General features: G+C 33.8%; 2 protein-coding genes across 4 annotated transcripts; both read right to left on the minus strand.

Moving 5' to 3' along the window:
* Nucleotides 1-1,429: 1,429 nt before the first annotated feature.
* Nucleotides 1,430-4,501, minus strand: LOC115954205 (glutathione S-transferase L3-like). 2 transcript variants are annotated; one of them, XM_031072117.1, is made up of 10 exons: nt 4,290-4,501; nt 4,077-4,151; nt 3,778-3,838; nt 3,474-3,560; nt 3,283-3,381; nt 3,089-3,191; nt 2,921-3,000; nt 2,530-2,637; nt 1,786-1,866; nt 1,430-1,669 (listed from the first exon to the last, which is right to left on the minus strand). In XM_031072117.1, the coding sequence occupies exons 1-10, from the start codon at nt 4,298-4,300 to the stop codon at nt 1,661-1,663; spliced, it is 714 nt and encodes a 237-aa protein (XP_030927977.1). In that variant the 5' UTR covers nt 4,301-4,501; the 3' UTR covers nt 1,430-1,660. The 2 variants fall into 2 exon arrangements, with proteins under 2 accessions (XP_030927977.1, XP_030927976.1); XM_031072116.1 differs by having other exon boundaries at nt 3,474-3,566.
* A 7,918-nt stretch (nt 4,502-12,419) lies between these two features.
* Nucleotides 12,420-17,912, minus strand: LOC115953407 (glutathione S-transferase L3-like). 2 transcript variants are annotated; one of them, XM_031071043.1, is made up of 10 exons: nt 17,791-17,912; nt 17,578-17,652; nt 15,081-15,141; nt 14,482-14,574; nt 14,291-14,389; nt 14,083-14,185; nt 13,909-13,988; nt 13,538-13,645; nt 12,795-12,875; nt 12,420-12,678 (listed from the first exon to the last, which is right to left on the minus strand). In XM_031071043.1, the coding sequence occupies exons 1-10, from the start codon at nt 17,799-17,801 to the stop codon at nt 12,670-12,672; spliced, it is 720 nt and encodes a 239-aa protein (XP_030926903.1). In that variant the 5' UTR covers nt 17,802-17,912; the 3' UTR covers nt 12,420-12,669. The 2 variants fall into 2 exon arrangements, with proteins under 2 accessions (XP_030926903.1, XP_030926904.1); XM_031071044.1 differs by having other exon boundaries at nt 14,482-14,568; nt 17,791-17,911.
* Nucleotides 17,913-21,420: the final 3,508 nt, after the last annotated feature.

Genomic DNA, 21,420 nt, shown 5'->3' on the forward strand with positions numbered 1-21,420 from the left:
ATCAAATTTTCTTAATTTAATGATTTTTTTTTTTTTTTTTCACACGACAATTACTGTTAACTCTCTTCGGTTTTTTCTTACCTTTCCTCTCACCTAGAGTGAGCTTTTCCTATCACCTTTTCCTACCACTTTTCCCCCCCTTTTATCAACACTGCTTTCTCACCTGTCACCCGGTCTTTTCAACCTTTTTCTATATACCATCCTACTACACACTACCCCAGACACCTACCCCCAACATTGTCTGCACCTATTGAACCCTAGCCTAAACACCTACCCTATGGATGCAGACTTCATTGAATGCTTACAAAATATAACCCTCACTGCAGATGAAGAGATTGATATTACTGTTAACCAGGATCACCGTACTCAAACGTTGGAGGAATGTGCCCTTAGTCATGAATATTTGATTTGATTTAGATTAAATATGATTTTTATTTGATTTAGATTATAAGAAATTAATTACAATATTTGATTTTAATAATCATGAATATCATCGAAATTAGAATTGCAACAAAATTGAAGATGATTTTTGGATGAAATCTTTGATTTTGTACAGTAAAAAAGAAATTGTTGTGAAATTTAGTACAAAAAATCAAATATAATGATATTTGGAATTTAAAATTACGTCTTTTATTTTTTGTTAAAGTAATTATTTCCTTATTTTAATTATACTTTGTTAATAATAAATAAATGGTAGTTTGGATTTTATATATATTAATTTAATTTTAAAATTTAGTATATTTCTTCTCGAATAATGATTCTTTCATATTTTTTTGGTCATGCTTTACCCTCAATTCCCAAAGATGAAATCTTGACTCCTGCTCTCCACTGATTCCACTTTCTCTCCCCCAATTTTTTTTTATTTATTTATTTATTTTTTTTTCATGTTTAGAAAGAATGGTAGGCAGAGAAATGGCAGGTAGACCAGTAAAGTGTAGGCCACATCTATTCTACCTCGACCTCGAAAATCCTTAGCTGTACAAGTAGAGTAAAACTGTAAATGGCTTTTGAGCTGCGCTTTATAGTTGGAGCTGGCTTTAGCTGTGGTTTATAGTTGAGCTTCTTAGTCCTATGAGTGCGGATGGTGGCTCTTATAATGTGGTTTGAACAAAACTGTGTGCAACATATCTACAAAGAGATCAATTACTGTGCAAACATGCTTTGCTAAGATGGCCTACACACGAGGATTTTATTATGAAATTTTCCCACTGATTTGTCATTCCTCATTTGTATTCAGAGTTCCGGACTACGCATTTTGATAGTGTTTATACTTAGAACTATTTAGTTCTAGTATCAAGTTGAGGCATATTGCCAAAACTGTCATTGGAAGATCCAGTTGTTAGAGAATCAACAATCAACAATCTGCTTCACAAGTCCTCAAAGAGACATTATTCCAAGGCCCAATTTTGTTGGAAAATATGATCGGAGATGAAAGAAAAACACATGTATAATATATTTAAACAAGTTCAAAACATAATTATCATTTATCAACATACAATAACTGTTTCAGTACACTACCAACTTCTATTTATTTAAGTAATCCATGCATACTGATCACAAGCTCACACTGAGACAATTCATATTTTCCAATAGTACAGAACACAGGCACACAGCCACTTATTTAGCTTATTAATGTCCAAAAGCCCTGCTGGATTGTTCACTACTGAGCCTGTGAAAGAAAATTAGATTGAAGGATGGGTTAGCAAAAGGCATACTGTGGGAAATAAGAGTAGAAAAACTTCTACGAAGTCAAATTCATAATTCCATGTACTAAATGGACAGTACCAAGAAGCGGGCCTTGTAGAATTCAACGAGCTCTTTGGGATCCGTCTTTGTTGGCTTATAAGCATCAATTTTGTCTACCTCCTGCACAAGGGTTACCAAGAATAATTATAATTCAAGAAACCAAAACACTGTTACAATAGGAACTCGTGCCTCTTTTAAAGACATGTTTTTCCCCATTTACAACAAGTGGGGGAGCAGAGGGGGGATTTGGACACAAGTTCTCCACCTAAGAACTAGATAATGTCACTAAGTTACAAGACTATTTAACTTCCAAAACCATGCTTTAAGTGAAGAGAATATAAATATTTTGTATATATATAGCATTTGAATGCATGCCCCACCATGCAACAGGTAGATTGATTGTTTCTAAACGCAAACAGAGAGTATGATCAGGCTCAATCAACTCAAGCAAAGGACATCACAAATCAATAAAAGAGATCTTCCTCCAACTATCAATCAATCTACATTCATTATCCTTTAGGTTTCAGAAACAATACCGAAGACGTGTACTGCCTTTTGGGGGGACAAGGCAAATATTTTCAGTCACAACCTATTACAATTATCTATAGTAAATGTAGCCCCAATGTTGCAACTCAATGCCACAACTTCCAAGCCAAAGCTATCAGTTGATTCAGTTCCTATCAATGAACTATAGCTTCTAGAACTAATTAATCTTACAAGCAGTAAATCTTAGACCACTAGAACTCGCAATTGCCACTAAACATCATATGGGTTCTAACTTACCTCAATCCACTTTGCAAGTTTAGGCCTTCCTGCAGTGATGTCATAATTCCACAACGCTGAAAAGACAATTTGGAATCTTTCAACAAACGGGATGTAAGCTACGTCCGCCTGAAGATGAAGATCACATAGCTCACAAATCAAAGGAGGAACACTCATATTATAGAAAATATCATTTAATAATCGTATTACTGGTTTCCACTTCCCATATATATATATATATATATATAGCTAAACAGTCATTGTCTGTAGTAGCATAGGTAAAATAAAATATTAAAATCTGAATCTTTAATATGTTTATAAAGAATATACCATGGTCAATGAATGAACAAAAGGCAAGCAATACGGCACCAGAGAATGATAAAAAAATAACATAATGAAGAAGTCAACTTACCAAACTGAACTCATGGCCAAGGAAGAAAGGCCCATCTTCAAATTTACTAAGAGCATTCTCTAGGTGGTCAAAAGCAGGACCTGATGAAAGTTGGAAGTTTTAGTGATTCCAGAGCTTCTATATAAAATGCTGACAAGACTCAAGAGGCAGCTAGTTTTAAAATCTTACCAGCTTCTTTAACTGTGTCTCCTTTGAATGATGTGTAAACTGTCTTGTTGAAGGTATCGGTGTAGGCTATCAAATCTTCAGCGAACTGTTTTTTAGCATGATCCTACAATATTTTCACATCATAGATTTTGTCAAATTCCAAGAGAGGGAGTGTATTTTTCATGAAGGGCCCGAATAAATTATGCAAATCTTACATTGGGGAGAAGAGAAGGCCCTTCAAAGTTGCTGTCTATATATTTAATCAAATCAAGGCTCTCCCCAATAACTTTTCCATTGTGTTCCAATGAGGGTACCTGTTAATATGGAAAATTTGATGATCAATCAAGAAATTCAAACATCTCAATCAAGTATGCATCAGATAGGCATATTTATAATAAAATATCACCTTGTTTTCAGGGTACACTTTCTCTTTGTACCAAGCAGGCCTATTTTGAAGGTTAATTGGAACTACTTTAATCTTGTCATATAATCCCTGCACCTTGAGATTTTCATCAACATAAATATTGAATTAACCAAAAAAAAAAAAAAACCCAAGAAAAGGAAAAGGACAATTGATCCCAGAAGAGCTAAAGGATCTGTCTTTTAATTGAAACTAGAAGCTAGAAAAAGCAGTATCAGACAACTTAAGATGAATTCTAACAACAAATTAAGGAATGAGAACAAAGAGGACAAAGAGCGGTGAAAATAACCTTATAGTTCCTGGTGATCCACGTGCGCTGTGCAAATGGGCATGAAAGAGAGATGTACAACCTAAAAAATAAAAGGGTCTAATTCATTTTAGCACAAGGTATAAAAATAAAATCCAAAAATTACTAGATAGACAACAAATTTCACAACTTGTTGAGGTAGTGAAATGTAATTCTGAAACCATCACTGGTATCATCATTTTATTATTTTTTATTGTCTTCAGGCTGTGAAATTTGTTGGGTCACTTATTGAAGTCCTAATCAAAGACATTGAATAGGACAAAAATGAAAATAGAACGAACCTTGTAGTTCCATCAAACAGTGGAGGTGGTTCAGAAGTGGCATCCAAGGGTGTGGGAAGGTGCTCATTCACGGTTCTGTACAACCCATAACAACATAAGTAAAAACAATCTTATTTTTACCACAAAATTCAGAGAACCCCAAATGGAAAAACGAAGAAAACCCAATTGAAAATGAAGAATTCTTGGTGATTTTTTGAATTTCGAGACACTTACGCTGCAGCCATTGATGATGTTTTTCTTGTTGTTGTAGTTGTTCACAGGGTGTTCTGATGTTCCTGCTTAATTCTCGAATTTGATGCTGAATGGTGTCTAAGTTCACAGAGCAACCGTCTATATATAGGAGTTTCCAGACAGTGAAGTCGCGAGCAATGACGACATGTGTGCTTGACGAGGAAGAGAGAAGAATATTCTAGATGGTGTATTGAAGAAGAGCAACCACTTGACTTTAACTCTTCTTTGTTTTTGTTTTTGTTTTTTTTTTTTTTTTTTTTTTTTTTTTTTTTTTTTTTTTTTTTTTGGTTTTTTTTTTCAATCAATCCTAATTAGAGTGGTATGATTATGCCATTATTGTCATATTTAAATGACATAGAATCTATTGATAGTTTTGTATTCGAATTAAATAAAATTTGACTAGATACTAAACATAAGATAAGTAAGTGGATAATATAAAATAAAAATAAAAAAGGTAGAGAGGAGGGGAACAAGGGATTATAGGAGGGTTTATTCATCTTCCCAGCCTTTGATACAAGAAAAAAGAATTTTCCATACCTTTCTTGTATCGAAATAATAAGATCTTGTGTCGAAATACTAATGATTTTAGGTTTTGATACCATCTGCCAAAGATCCTATTTTTAGTTTCAAAATTTTCCAGGGTTCTTAGAACCCTTCGATGAATTTATAATTCAATGGAAATTTTAATTAAATACAAATACAAAAAAAAAAAAAAAAATAGAGTAAGGTTTTATTAGTATAGAAAAAATTTTCATGATATCTGGTCAATAGAAATACACTTGGATTAGAAACTGTTGAAGTAGGCCCGTACGTGTATGGCTTGAATTGCCATAAGCCCAAGTCAATTACAAGTAAACCAAAGACAACTTGTAATAGGAAACATAAATGCATATTTGGTAGACTGTAATAGGCGTTGTAATGTAATAGTTATTCCTATGGTTTAGTTATTCTTTAGTTTGGTTATGTTTTTATGAATAATTATTCTTCAAAATGAGGAATAACTATTCATCTTTAAAAAATTATATTAGTTATTCCTTAGTAAGTGCAATTATTTCAAAACTTAATATTGTGATTGCACGATTTTCCTGGCCCAAATTCTATTGATCAGGCCCTGGCCCAAGGCGCAACCCGCAATAAATATTTGTAGAGGATGGGTCAAAGAACTTAGCCTCGGTGAACCTATTCGGTCTGATACATAAACAATATTGTTGCAGAAGATAAAAACACAAGAAGGGATCTCCAACGTATGATTCTATTTCTTTAGTCCTGAATACAGTTTTTCCGTCCTCCTACTTTGAGGGACTCTACTACATTATATAGTTCTTCTCTTCTCATCTCAACCTTACACTTGTTGATCATCTAAGCATCTACTTGAGCACCTGTCCCATCAGACGCCCTTATCACTTCCTTTGTGAGTTGCAGAGGTCAAGGTAGTACTGTTCAGGGGTCTTTTCCTCATTAATGCGGCCAAGAGGGTGGTTGGGGCGCAATTAATGTGATGGTGGCAGCTTTCCAGGAGATATTTTGGATTTTATTCATTTTATATGCCGGGAGGATGAACTGAAATGGTTGGGGCAAGTCTTTTCGTCTGGGCTTCGTAATGTCCGAGGAGGAGTTACTCCTCGGACAGGTTTCTTTGGCGCTATTGGGACTAAGTATTGCTTTATCTGTGATTTCTCTTCGGATAGGACGCTCCTCGGACGGGCCTGAATTTGGACTAGCCCATTATTTTTGGGCCGGGTCCCACAGGTAATATTAAGGTAATGGTGCACAAATCACTAGGGATGGCAATTTAGATCCGATCCGTGGATACCCGGTCCGGCCCGACCCTAATGGGCCGGATTTTACCCGGTCCGATAAAGAATAGGGTCGGGTATGGGTTTTTTTAAAAAAATCCGAAGCGGGTCCGGGTCGGGTTCGGATTTTATAAAAAAATCCGAAACCCGACCCGAAACCCGACCCGGTTAAGACCCGGTTATATATATATACAGTATTACTAAATTACCCTCACATATATATAGTTAAAAACCCTAAACTTATCTACACTCTCCTCATTTCAGACTTTCAACTCAGTCACACTTCCGCCTCTCCCTCTTCATCTCTCAGCTCTCTCACATACACAGCCACAAGAAGCCCACAACACACACGGCGTCACGGCCACAAGCAGACTGAGTGCTCTGCCCTCATCTTCCTCACGTCGCCGTCGCACGACTCGCACAGGCTTTACCCACGCCGCCGCCGCACAGGCTCTCTACTCTCTCAACTCCGTTTTGTCCTCGCCGTCGCCGATCTCGTACTGTCGCACAGACGGCACAGTCCTCTACCTTTCTCATCTTCCTCGCCCATGGCCACAAGCGTGACACGGCCTCACTCCATCTCATTCTCCATTTTTTTTCTTTTTTCTTTTTTTCTTTTTTTTTTTTCTGGGTTCTTCGCCTCAATCATGTGAGTTTGTGTTTGTGTTTGTGATTTCTGAAAGGGAAAAATGAAAATCATAGATTTGAGATTCTGAAATTTGTGTTTGGTTTGTGATTTTGAAAGGGAAAATCGTAGATCTGAAATCTGTGTTTGTAATTTTTGTGTTTATGTTTGTGATTGTGTTTGGATTTATGTTTGTGTATGTGATTTGGGGCTGAAAAATCATAAATCAAAATTTTTGTTTCTGATTTTCTCTCCAAAAAAAAATTTTGTTTTTGATTTTGGGCTGGACTGGTCAAGAGGGACGGGCCCTGCGGGGCCCGTGGGGCCCGTGGAGCCGGGTTCGGTCCCGGAAAAAAAATCCGTTTAGTAAACGGGCCGGGTTCGGGCCGCGGATCGGGTCCGGGTATAAAAAAACCCGGCCCGAACCCGACCCGTTGCCATTCCTACAAATCACGTATCTACAATCTTTTGAGGTCGCCTTCAACTTATCAATAAGCTCTTGAAAAAAATTCATAGTGCTAGCCCTTCACAACTTCATTCTACCTCTGCTCCAATGTTGAAATCTAATGTTATAGATTTGGTGAATGTTGAAATCAAGAATCCAAGCTTTAAGAAGGATCAACAATGGAGGAAAGCATGCAGAGATATGAAGGAAAGCATGCAGAGAGAAAGTGAATCTTCTAGAGCTTCTGTGTGAAATGATTTCGTCATTCACCAAATCTATAACGTTAGATTTCAACATTGGGGCAGAGGTAGAATGAAGTTGTGAAGGGCTAGCACTATGAATTTTTTTCAAGAGCTTATTGATAAGTTGAAGGCGACCTCAAAAGGTTGCAGATACGTGATTTGTGCACCATTACCTTAATATTACCTGTGGGACCCAGCCCAAAAATAATGGGCTAGTCCAAATTCAGGCCCGTCCGAGGAGCGTCCTATCCGAAGAGAAATCACAGATAAAGCAATACTCAGTCCCAATAGCGCCAAAGAAACCTGTCCGAGGAGTAACTCCTCCTCGGACATTACAAAGCCCAAACGAAAAGACTTGCCCCAACCATTTCAGTTCATCCTCCCGGCATATAAAATGAATAAAATTCAAAATATCTCTTGGAAAGCTGCCACCACCACATTAATTGCGCCCCAACCACCCTCTTGGCCGCATTAATGAGGAAAAGACCTCTGAACAGTACTACCTTGGCCTCTGCAACTCACAAAGGAAGTGATAAGGGCGTCTGATGGGACAGGTGCTCAAGTAGATGCTTAGATGATCAACAAGTGTAAGGTTGAGATGAGAAGAGGAGAACTATATAATGTAGTAGAGTCCCTCAAAGTGGGAGGACGGAAAAACTGTATTCAGGACTAAAGAAATAGAATCATACATTGGAGATCCCTTCTTGTGTTTTTATCTTCTGCAACAATATTGTCCATGTATCAGACCGAATAGGCTCACTGAGGCTAAGTTCTTTGACCCATCCTCTACAAATATTTATTGCGGATTGCGCCTTGGGCCAGGGCCTGATCAATAGAATTTGGGCCAGGAAAATCGTGCAACCACAATTGGCGCCGTCTGTGGGAAGAACTAAGGCATCAGCTAGTGCAACGGTCGAGCATGGCAGAACTAGGTCCGCACCAGGAGGATCCTCACCAAGCTAACTCCCAACGGACACAACCCGTCGAGTCCCAGAGGCAAAATAACCTAACCAACCCAGGCGGCCCCGGAACCAGAGAAAAGGGGGAAGACGAACTCATAAAAAGGAGGACGGCGAAGGCGAGACTCTCCTCGGATCAATTCCGAGGAAATAGATCTTCATACCACATCCGTGTAAGGCTTAGACGTACAGACCAAATCCACCTTCGAATGGGCTTCCATGAAAATCCTGACTAAACCGTTACCCAACGACCAAAGTCCAACCTTTCCAAACCCACTCTCTACAAATCATATTGTTCAGGCCTTTTTACATACGAGCTCAAAGCCATCTTTGGATCGTTAAAAATCGTGTCCTTACAAATATATTTCCAAATAAATAAACTTTCCATATACATCTAACAATTATAAAAATAAAAAACCATAAAAAATAACATATATTTCTCTTAAATTTTAAAATAACAATTTTTAAGGAAATATAATTGTATGAATAAGAAATTTCCTAAAATAAATGTTAAGTTTCATTATAATGTTATAACTCACAACCAAACTAATGAATAAATTTAGTTATTACATTATGACACATTTTATTTCTAGCAATAAAGATTACAATTCTTGTCATAATTCTCATACAGTGTACCAAACGTACCTTAAGTTTAAATCGGTCACCATTGACCGAATACAATTGATACAAGGAATCCTATATTGCCGACTTAACAACAGCAATATATAAGTGCTAGTGTGCGGCAATTATAATTGACAATTCCTAAAAACCTAGCAGCAGCAACCAGTGGCGGCTCCAGAATTTTCTTTTAGGGAGGTCAATAGTATCTTGAGTTAGGATTTTGTTGTTGGGAAGTAAAAAATAAAATGATTATTATTATTATTATTATTATTTTTTGTATATACAATTGTCATATTACATACAATAAATAGTATACAATACAACTATATTGTAAAATAGTCTAAAAAAATTATTAATAGTTTAAAGATTAGTAAGAAAACAACGATAGAATGCATATAAATAAATAACTAATCATAATATTTGTCAAATTAATAATAATTTATCATAATCATATGTAATATCAATTAAATAAAAATATATGATAAAGAAAAATAGTAACATACCTAAGAGCATGTCTGAGAGTAAACGTTAAACTAATGAAAATAAATAGTAACTTATATAAGATTTTGATTTTGAAGTGTATGGATTTTTAACCACACATGTGGTCATTCTCTTAGATTTGGAGCAAGCACTAAAAGACTTTTTGGACTCAAAAAATTGTAGAACACATATCAAACTATTTGATTAGATAGAAAGAAAATATAGAAAGGAGAAAGAGAGAATGATAAAATAATCATAGATTTAAATACAGATCAGTTGTTTGTACAAGTGGTGTAATTTTTTGTTGATGAAGAAGAAAAGTGTAGGAAAAAAGAGTTTCATTCTACCATCAATAGTAAAGTAAGCTAGAGTCCAGAGAGAAGGTTTATTTATTTTTTAACAAATGAGCAATTTCAAGAGTAGCGCTACTAACAAAACATTTACACAATAAAATCTAGATGACAAGTTGTTAGAAGTATGTAAAAAAGTTATGTCAGTTATAAGTTTAGATAAAAAGTCAATTACAACTTGTCATTTAACCTTTATTATAAAAATATTGTGAAAATAGTACTAATATGATCATATTTCAAGTTTATTTCAATTAGGTTTTAAACAAAATTTAGGGACAGGGTGTTCAGAATTTTATTTTAAGGGTTAAAACAAAAACAAAAAATTAAAATTTTATATATAATTTTTTTTTTTTGGGGCCAATCCAGGGGGTTCATTTGAACCCCTTAGACTAGCTGTAGAGCCGTTTGTGGTAGCCGCATAAGAAGAAGAATAGTGTTTTCTTGTCTTGTGGGTGAGAGAGAGTTAGGGTGTATTAGGATTTGGGTTTCTTGAAAGTATTTTTGTGCACTATTATATCTCCCTATTTTTATAGTGAAATTTCTCCGTCGTCGCCATGGAGCTAGGCAATTTGCCGAACCACGTAAATTTTTGTTTTTTTTGTTTTTTTTTTTTTGTGTGCTTGTTATTTAATTTCCGCTTATTTACTATTATTGATTTGAGTCCTGAGGTGCTATTTACACAATAGAAACAATCCCACAAAATTTTTTTTTGCCAGAACCGCATGGAGCCATTTCCTCTTTTTTTTTTTTTTTTTCAATACTCATAACTTACCACATGGTAAGTTGTGGTAAAAATTGTGTGATTGTTTGACTTTACGTTATGTTGTTTCAACAATGATGTTTTCTAGAAAATGAGTCATTTTTCAAGAAACATTTTCTATAAAATTATATCATTTTTCAATGTTTGGTAGCAACTTTAAATGAGTTGAAAAATAATCTAATAACTTTCCTTATATAGTTTGCTGTGAGATAGAGTTGTTTTCCAAAACAATTTAGGCTATGTTTGGATTCATTTATTTTGCTAAAACTTAAATTTTTTGTTGAAAGTATTGTAGATAAAGGTAAAAGTTAACTGAAATAGTATAGTGGGACTCATAAATAGTACCAAAAAGTGCAGTGAGACCCATAAATAGTATCTAAAATAAGCTGAATGGTAAAATAAGTTTGCAAAATTAATCATACCAAACGGACACTTAGTGGAAAACTATCTCTAAAAATAAGTTATACTTTTTACTTATATTTTTTTTATGCTACCAAACATTGTATCAATCATGTATTTTTATACCACTTTACATAATATAAGTGAATTTTAAATTTAGTTGGCTAAAATAGGATACTTTTTTAATACTCTTAAAAGTTTAAACTTTGAAATTTGGATGATGTCATGTTGTTGTCAACGTATTAGTAAAACATTGGACATAATAGAACATAGTGTTGGGCGAGTGAGGAGCTTAGTAATTTCAATTTTTTTTTTTTTTTTTTTAACTTGACAAAACGATTTATTTTTTTAATTAAAAGAATACTGAACATATAGGAGAATAAATATGATTTTTATTTGATTTAGATTATAATAAATTTATTACAATATTTGATTTTTATAGTCATGAATATCATCGAAATTAGAATTCCAACAAAATTGAAGATGGTTTTTTGATGAAATCTTTGATTTTGTAAAGTAAAAAAGAAATTGTTGTGAAATTTAATACAAAAAATCACATATAACAATATTTGGAATTTAAAATAATGTCTTTTATTTTTTGTCGAAGCAATTATTTTTTTATTTCATCTATATTTTGTTAATACTAAATGAATGATAGTTTGGATTTTTTTATATATATTAATTTAATTTTAAAATTTAGTGTATTTCTTCTCGAATAATGATTCTTTCTTATTTTTTTGGTCATGCTTACCCTCCATTCCCAAGGATGAAATCTTGACTCTGCTCTCCACTGAGCCCACTTTCTCTACCCCACCTTCTTCTTCTTTTTTTTTTTTTTTTGGTAACGTTTAGAAAGAATGGTGGGTAGAGAAATGGCAGGTAGTCCAGTACTGTGTAGGCCACATCTATGATCTACCTTGACCTCGAAAATCCTTAACTGTACTGTACAAGTAGAGTAAAACTGTAAATGTTTTTTGAGCTGCGCTTCATAGTTGGAGCTGGCTTTAGCTGTGGTTTATAGTTGAGCTTCTTAGTCCTATGACTGTGAGTACAGGTGGTTGCTCTTAATGTCAACACTGTGTGCAACATATCTACAAAGAGATCAATTACTGTGCAAACATGCTTGCTAAGATGGCCTACACACGTTGATTTTATAATTTATGAAATTTTCCCAGTGATTTGTCATTCCTCATTTGTATTCAGAGTTTCGGACTACGCATTCTGATAGTGTTTATACTTGGAACTATTTAGTTCTAGTATCAAGTTGAGGCATATTTGCCAAAACTGTCATTGGAAAATCCAGTTGTTAGAGAATCAACAATCAACAATCTGCTTCACAAGTCTTCAAAGAAACATTATTCCAAGGCCCAATTTTGTTGGAAAATATGATCGGAGATGAAAGAAAAACACATGTATAATATATATATATATATATATATATATTTTTTGCTAAGACACATGTATAATATATTTAAACCAAGTTAAAAACATAATTATCATTTATCAACATACAATAACTGTTTTAGTACATTACCAAGTACCGACTTCTATTTATTTAAGTAATCCATGCATACTGGTCACAAGCTCGCACGGAGACAGTTCATATCTTCAACTAGTACAGAACACAAAGGCACACAGCCACTTATTTAGCTAATTAATGTCCAAAAGCCCTGCTGGATTGTTCACTACTGAGCCTGTGAAAGAAAATTAGATTGAAGGATGGGTTAGCAAAAGGCATACTGTGGGAAATAAGAGTAGAAAAACTTCGACGAAGTCAAATTCATAATTCCATGTACTAAATGGACAGTACCAAGAAGCGGGCCTTGTATTGTTCAACGAGCTCTTTGGGATCCATCTTTGTTGGCTTATAAGCATCAATCTTGTTTACCTCCTGCACAAGGGTTACCAAGAATAATTATAATTCAAGAAACCAAAACACTGATACAACAGGAACTCTTGCCTCCTTTAAAGCCATGTTTTTTCCCCCTTTACAACAAGTGGGGGAGCGAAGGGGGATTTGGACACAAGTTCTCCACCTAAGAACTGGATAATGTCACTAAGTTATAAGACTCTTAACCTCCAAAACCATGCTTTAAGTGAAGAGAATATAAATATTTTGTATATATAGCATTTGCATGCATGCCCCACCATGCAACAGGTAGATTGATTGTTTCTAAACGCGAACAGAAGAGTATGATCAGGCTCAATCAACTCAAGCAAAGGATATCACAAATCAATAAAAGAGATCTTCCTCCAACTATCAATCAATCTACATTCATTATCCTTTAGGTTTCAGAAACAATACTGAAGACGTGTACTGCCTTTTGGGGGGACAAGGCAAATATTTTCAGTCACAACCTATTACAATTATCTATAGTAACTGTAGCCCCAATGTTGCAACTCAATGCCACAACTTCCAAGCCAAAGCTATCAGTTGATTCAGCTCCTATCAATGAGGTATAGCTTCTAGAACTAATTAATCTTACAAGCAGTAAATCTTTAGACCACTAGAACTCGCAATTGCCACTAAACACCATATGGGTTCTAACTTACCTCAATCCACTTTGCAAGTTTAGGCCTTCCTGCAGTGATGTTATAATTCCACAATGCTGAAAAGGCGATTTGGAATCTTTCAACAAACGGGATGTAAGCTACGTCCACCTGAAGATCACATAGCTCACAAATCAAAGGAGGAACACTCATATTATAGAAAATATCGTTTAATAATCGTATTACTGGTTTCCACTTCCCATATATATATATAGCTAAACAGTCATTGTCTGTAGCATAGGTAAAATAAAATATTAAAATCTGAATCTTTAATATGTTTATAAAGAATATACCAAGGTCAATGAATGAACAAAAGGCAAGCAATACAGCACCAAAGAATGATAAAAAATAACATAATAGAGAAGTCAACTTACCGAACTGAACTCATGGCCAAGGAAGAAAGGCCCATCTTCAAATTTACTAAGAGCATTCTCTAGGTGGTCAAAAGCAGGACCTGATGAAAGTTGGAAGTTTCAGTGATTCCAGAGCTTCTATATAAAATGCTGACAAGACTCGAGAGGCAGCTAGTTTTAAATCTTACCACTTACCAGCTTCTTTAGTTGTGTCTCCTTTGAATGATGTGAACACTGTCTTGTTGAAGGTATCGGTGTAGGCTATCAAATCTTCAGCGAACTGTTTTTTAGCATGATCCTACAATATTTTCACATCATAGATTTAGTCAAATTCCAAAAGAGGGAGAGTTTTTATTTATTTTATTTTTTTATGAAGGGCACGAATAAATTATGCAAATCTTACATTGGGGAGAAGAGAAGGCCCTTCAAAGTTGCTGTCTATATATTTAATCAAATCAAGGCTCTCCCCAATAACTTTTCCATTGTGTTCCAATGAGGGTACCTGTTAATATGGAAAATTTGATGATCAATCAAGAAATTCAAACAGCTCAATCAAGTATGCATTAGACAGGCATATTTACAATAAAATATCACCTTGTTTTCAGGGTAGACTTTCTCTTTGTACCAAGCAGGCCTGTTTTGAAGGTCAATTGGAACTACTTTAATCTTGTCATATAATCCCTGCACCTCGAGATACTCATCAACATAAATATTGAATTAACAAAAAAAAAAAAACTAAGAAAAGGAAAAAGACAAATGATCCCAGAAGAGCTAAAGGATCTGCCTTTTAATTGAAACTAGAAGCTAGAAAAAGCAACATCAGACAACTTAGGGTCTGTTTGGATAGAACTTATTTTGCTGAAATTGAAAATTGAAAACTGAAAACACTGTAGCAAAATAATTTTTAAATGTGTGAATAGTACCGTGAGACCCATTAATGAAAAAGTTGCTGAAAAGTATAATTTGTGGATCCGTGAACAGTGCATGTATGCACTGTTCACGGTGGAAAGTCAACATTTGCGATTGAACAGTAACCGCATTACTCCAAAACGCGTGAAAAAAAAAAAAAAGAACAAAAATGCAGGAACAGAAACGCAACACAGCTTTAAGTGAACCAAAACACACACTTAAGATGAATTCTAACAACAAATTAAGGAATGGGAACAAAGAGGACAAAGAGTGGTGAAAATAACCTTATAGTTCCTGGTGATCCACGTGCGCTGTGCATATGGGCATATAAGAGAGATGTACAACCTAAAAAAAAAAAAGGGTCTAATTCATTTTAGCACAAGGTATAATAATAAAATCCAAACAATACTATAGAGATAACAAATTTCACAACTTGCTGAGGTAGTAGAATGTAATTCTGAAACCATCACTGGTATCATCATTTTATTAATTTTTTTTAGGCGAAAACACCATTTTGGTTCTTACATTTTGAGATTACAATTTTTACAATCAATTTAATCCCTATCATTAACTCAATAACGAAAAATACTTTTTTTTTTTTTTTTTTTTTGAGAAACCAAAAAGGGTGGCTCATGTGTGATATCACAGCCGACCACACCCCACAGATACATCGCCTGTGAGTACCACCAGCACATAATGGTGCCCGCGACTTGGACTCCACCCATGCACTTTGTTTTTTTTTAGAAACCAAAGTCCAAACCCCACACCTATGGGGTATGAGGACTCGAACCCGTGCCTGGCACAGCCATCAAAAAGGGGGCAACCACTAAGCTACACTAACTGGTGGTAATAACGAAAAATACTTATGTGACAAACGGTTTGTACATTTGACATATTTAATATTTAAAAATTAGATCAGATGCTGTCTAAATTTAAGTGGCTATGTCAGCACTTAGGTCGCAAAAAAGCCACATAAGCTTTTATATATATTTTTTTTCTTTTTTCTTTTTTATAAACCTATTAACCTACAAACTCACAAAAATAAAACCAAATTTCTTAAATGGTAATATTTCATATCTCTCTTTCTGTCTCTCTGTCTCTCTCTCTCTGTGTGTGATGAGGAGCCAAAGCCAACAACCACTGTCACTCCAACGCCATAGCCAATCCTTTGACTCAATCTCCGTCGTTCTGACCAACGTCCATGTGCGATGAGGAGCTCGTGGGATGCTATTGCTGCACAAGGCGGCGACGATCCGACGCTAGGTGCATGCTGGTCGAGCTTGAGACGAGGAGATCCGAGTCAAGTGGGTCGGGATCGGGATCGATTGGATCTGGTTTTCTTTGGGGTTGTTGGCCACAGATCAAGCTCTGTTGTGGTATTGATGGATTTGGGTTTGTAGCCAAGGATTTTAGGATTAGTTTGAATCTTTGAATTTGGGGCTTTTGTTTGAAATATCTGGAATTAATTTGAAACTGGGATTGGTGGATCTGCATCTGGATTTTCTTTTAGGCGAGGATTTAGTTTTTTAGAAACAACACGGCCTATGTTAATTTAAGATTGTTGGACTAAATTATTGTTTGGTTACCAAGAAATTGCAAGATAGGAAAAAAACCAATATCAATAAAATAAAAATGAAATTTTGCCAGGTTAAGAGAAAATTGTGAGAAACTTAGGGTTCGTTTGGATACAGCTACAGCTGAAAATTGAAACTGAAAACTGAAAAACACTATAACGAAATAATTTTTAAATGTATAAATAGTACCGTTGGATCTATTTGTAATAAAAAATTTACTGAAAAGTGAAATTTGTGACTCTGTAAATAGTACACGATGTACACTGATTGGTCAAAAAAGTTTGAAAAGTCAAAGTTTGCGGCTACTGTTTATTAAACAGTAGCCGCAATCTAAAAAACGCGTAAAAAAAAAAAAAAAAAAACGCAGATGCAGACTCAATCAGCCCAATCCAAATGCAACTTTAGAAGAAAAAAAATGCAAAACGGAAAAAAGTAGTATATAATTTTTTTTTTTTTTTTTAAAGTTGATACGGCTTTTTTTTTCCACCTAGGTGCTTATATAGCCCCTTAAACTTAGACACATCATCATCTATCCAATTTTTTAATATTAAACTAGTCTCATCAATCGCGTGTAATGAGACTTTTTTTTTTTTTTTAGTGGTCCTATTTTGTAGAAAAAAAATTAGATTTATTTTATTTTATTTTATATATATATACTTTTTATTTTGAAAATTTAATTTATAAGTAAATAAATCAATTTAAAAATTAATAGGATAGTGGTCCTATTTTTTAGGCAATGTTTTAGTGGGAGTTAATAGTTGTATTTTTATCCGATTGTCCTTTAGTTTTATTTTTACTTAAACATAGAGGTGTAAAGGTATTTTATTGTTCTTTAGTTTTGTCTTTACTTAAACATAAAGATATAGAGGTATTTTTGAATTAAAAAATAAAGAATCCAAATAGGAAAATCCCTTAAATAATAGTATAGATATGTCAAATGTGCAAACTGTTTGCCACTGTAAGTAGTAAGTATTTTCTGTAAATATTTTTAATTAGTGAGTTAACAGCAGAGACCAAATTAACCATAAATGTACAATAATAAAGACCAAATTAATTGATACCAAAACACAAAAATTAAATTAACTGTAACTCTAAAAGGTAGGGTACAAAATGGTTTTTTTGGCCTTTTTCCTATCTTCTGGCTGTGAAATTTGTTGGGTCAGAGAGTAAAGACAGTGAATAGGACAAAATTGAAAACAGAATGAACCTTGTAGTTCCATCAAACAGTGGAGGTGGTTCAGAAGTGGCATCCAAGGGTGTGGGAAGGTGCTCATTCACGGTCCTGTACAACCCATAACAACATAAGTAAAAACAATCTTATTTTTACCACAAAATTCAGAGAATCCCAAATGGAAAAACGAAAAAAACCCAATTGAAAATGAAGAATTCTTGGTGATTTTTTGAATTTCGAGACACTTACGCTGCAGCCATTGATGATGTTTTTCTTCTTGTTGTAGTTGTTCACAGAGTGTTCTGATATTTCTGCTTAATTTTCGAATTTGATCCTGAATGGTGTCTAAGTTCACAGAGCAACCGTATACATATAGGAGTTTCCAGACTATGAAGTCGCGAGCAATGACGACATGTGTGTATTGAAGAAGAGCAACACTTGGATTAGAAACTGTTGAAGTGGGCCCGTGTGTGTGGCTTGAATTGCCACAAGCCCAAGTCAATCACAAGTAAACCAAATAGTAATAGAAACCATATAAGTCTAAGTCGGTAACCATAATTGATACAAGGAATCCTAATGCCCGATTGGATTGGACTGAAAGCTACGTCTGTGTTTGTTCTTTCACGTTTCATTCTTTTTATTTTTTTTCTTCTTCAGCCACAACATTTGATTTTTTCACTGTGAACAGTGCACAGATGCACTGTTCACGAGTCTCACAAATTACACATTTCAGTAATTTTTTCATTAAAAATGAGTCCCACAGTACTATTTACACATTTAAAAATTATTTTGCTACAGTATTTTCAGTTTTAATTTTCAATTTCAGCAAAAATAAATTATATCCAAACAGATTCCTAAATTGCCAGGGGCGGCACCGCCTGGTGGTCTCAGGGTCAAGAGTAAATTTTTTTTTTGGGGGAAAAAAAATTTGAAGTACAATAATTTAACCCTGTGGTTTATAATATGATATAATTAAAAACTTTCTAATATAAATGCTTTTATAATACAACAATCCTATCCATATATATATATATTTTTAAAAAAGGTTAGTTATATATATTTTTTTCGTGGATCCCATGCCAATTACATTCTCAACCGAAACGTTTTGACGGGTCCTACCGGAGATAATATCTTCAACCCCACATATTTTGACCAATTGGTTTTTTACTTTATCAACCAAAGGAGATATTATCAGATGGGTGAATAATTTATGCGAACGAAGCTTTCTACTTGGATCCCAGATCCCACAAAGATTTCTAATTTAACATTGTTTTTGGATAATTCCCACAAGACTCGGGAATTATCCATCTTTACACGTCTTCTTCCTCTTTCTTTCAACCTACCACATTATAATAAGGGGTATGTGTTTATTTCATACTTCAAGTGACTGATACTCACCCACAATTCAGCAAAAAGAAAAAACTCACCAACAACATTGGTTAACCAATTCACTGAGACTAAAACTATTTAGAACTACTAGAGAGGAGAGTCTTTTTTTTGAGAGAGAGAGCTAAGATGGGGCGAAGGGTGGTGGTGATATGTGCTGTTGTCGGAGTCTTGGGGCTCTCATCAGTTAATGTTGTTTAGAAACAATCCCACAATTTTTTTTGCCAGAACCGCATGGAGCCATTTTTTTTTTCTTTCAATACACATAACTTATCACATGGTAAGTTGTGGTAAAAATTGTGTGATTATTTGACTTTACGTTTTATTGTTTCAGCAATGATATTTTCTAGAAAATGAATCATTTTCCAAGAAATATTTTCTATAAAATTATATCATTTTTCAATGTTTGGTAGCAACTTTAAATGAGTTGAAAAATAATCTAATAACTTCTCTTATTTAGTTTGCTATGAGATAGAGTTGTTTTCCAAAACAATTTAGGCTCTGTTTGGATCTGTTTATTTTGCTGAAACTGAAATTTTTTTGTTGAAAGTATTGTAGATAAAGGTAAAAGTTAGCTGAAATAGTATAGTAGGACCCATAAATAGTACCAAAAAGTGCAGTGAAACTCATAAATAAATAGTAGCAAAAATAAACTGAATAATAAAATAAGTTGGCAAAATTAATTATGCCAAACGGACACTTAGTAGAAAACTATCTCTAAAAATAAGTTATACTTTTTATGTCAACTAAAGATAGTTTTCCTTTTACTCTTTTTTTTATGCTACAAAACACTGGAAAATACGAAAGTGTGTGGATGAATTTTAGGACGCAGCTTCTATCTAGTGCTTCCAGTGTACTGACACGTGTCCATTTTCGGACATGTGTCATGATCACAGTGGGTCTAGTGTCACAGGACACTGGACAGAAGTTGCACCTTGAATTTTAAGATCACGCATTATTTCACAATTTTGATGTGACAGACTGTAAGTATCTATCACTTATACATAAACCTACTCTTTTTTCTTTCACTATTCACACTCTGCCATGTAATATTTGTGGCAAAAAAATTATCAGATAAGTTGTGGTAATAGATTTTCTTGTTTGGGGACCTCTTCTCTCCATCACTAGATTTGATTATCTTACGCTGTGTTCGGTTGCAATTGAAGAGGAAAAAGAAAAGTTAGGAAAATGAAATTATAGAGAAATTCCTCTTATATGTTTGGAAATAGCAAATGAAAGCAAATAGAAAATCATATACTATATAATAAAAGTTGAGCTTAAAAACTGTGGTTACGCAAGTGATTTCACCAAATTACAACAATATTTTGAATAAAAACAATTTTTTAGATAGAGAAAACAACTTATTTATTTTTATCAATTTATTTTGTTAAAATAAAAATAAGTGTTTTAACAAAATATACAACATGCATATAAGTTTCAGTTAATAGAGACAACAACAATTTATTTATTCTTATCAATTTCTTTAAGTAAAGTAACAATAAGGGCATGTTTGATAGACCGTAACGGTAATTACATATGAATATGTATTACAAGGAATATAAGATGCTGTAATGTAATACATATTACTATTCATTTGTTTAGTGATAACACAATAATAGAACCCTGAAAACAATGGAATGAATGTATTTTAAATCAAACTTAAGATATATTTTAAGAAATATCTTACTCATATAATTATATTTTCTAAAAAATAAATTTGTTTTTTCAATTTGAAAGAGAGATTAGTTATTATTTATGATTTTTATTTTCATAATTGTTATGTGCATATGAAAAGTTTTTTTATTTGGAAATATATTAATTTTAGAAATTAATACATCTATGAAGAAATAGCTATTACAATCCTTTTAGAGATGAATAGTTATTCATCATTGTAAAGATTAACTATTCATAATGAATGACTATTCACTGTAATAAAAACATAACCAAACTACTGAATAGTTAAACCATAGGAATAACCATTACATTATAGTACTTATTACAGTTTACCAAACATATCCTAAGTGTTTTAACAAAACATGCAACATGAATTTTAGACAAAATAACAATTGTGTTTTAACAAACATGCAACATGAATCTAAATTTCAGTTGATAGAGACAACAATTTATTTGTTCTTATCAAAAATTTTTTTTTTTTTAAATAAAGTAATAATAAGTGTTTTCACAATACATGTAGCATGCATCTAAGTTTCAGTTAATAGAGACAATAACTTGTTTATTCTTATTAGTTTCTTTAGATAAAGTAACTGTAAGGCCACGTTTAGATCTTGGGCCAAAGGTATGATTGGATCTAAATCCCATAAGCTCAATACAATGAATTTGTAGAGAATAGGTTGGAAAACTAGGTTCTAATGAATAGAACAACAGTTAGAATGAAGTTTAAAGGATAATCAAACAGAAATGAACTGGATTTCTCAAAGTAAATTGGTTCTCGGCACAATCCGAGGAGGTATGTTCTAGTATATATTGATTGGA

Source organism: Quercus lobata, chromosome 7, assembly GCF_001633185.2.
Source record: "Quercus lobata isolate SW786 chromosome 7, ValleyOak3.0 Primary Assembly, whole genome shotgun sequence".
Classification (NCBI taxonomy): domain Eukaryota; kingdom Viridiplantae; phylum Streptophyta; class Magnoliopsida; order Fagales; family Fagaceae; genus Quercus; species Quercus lobata.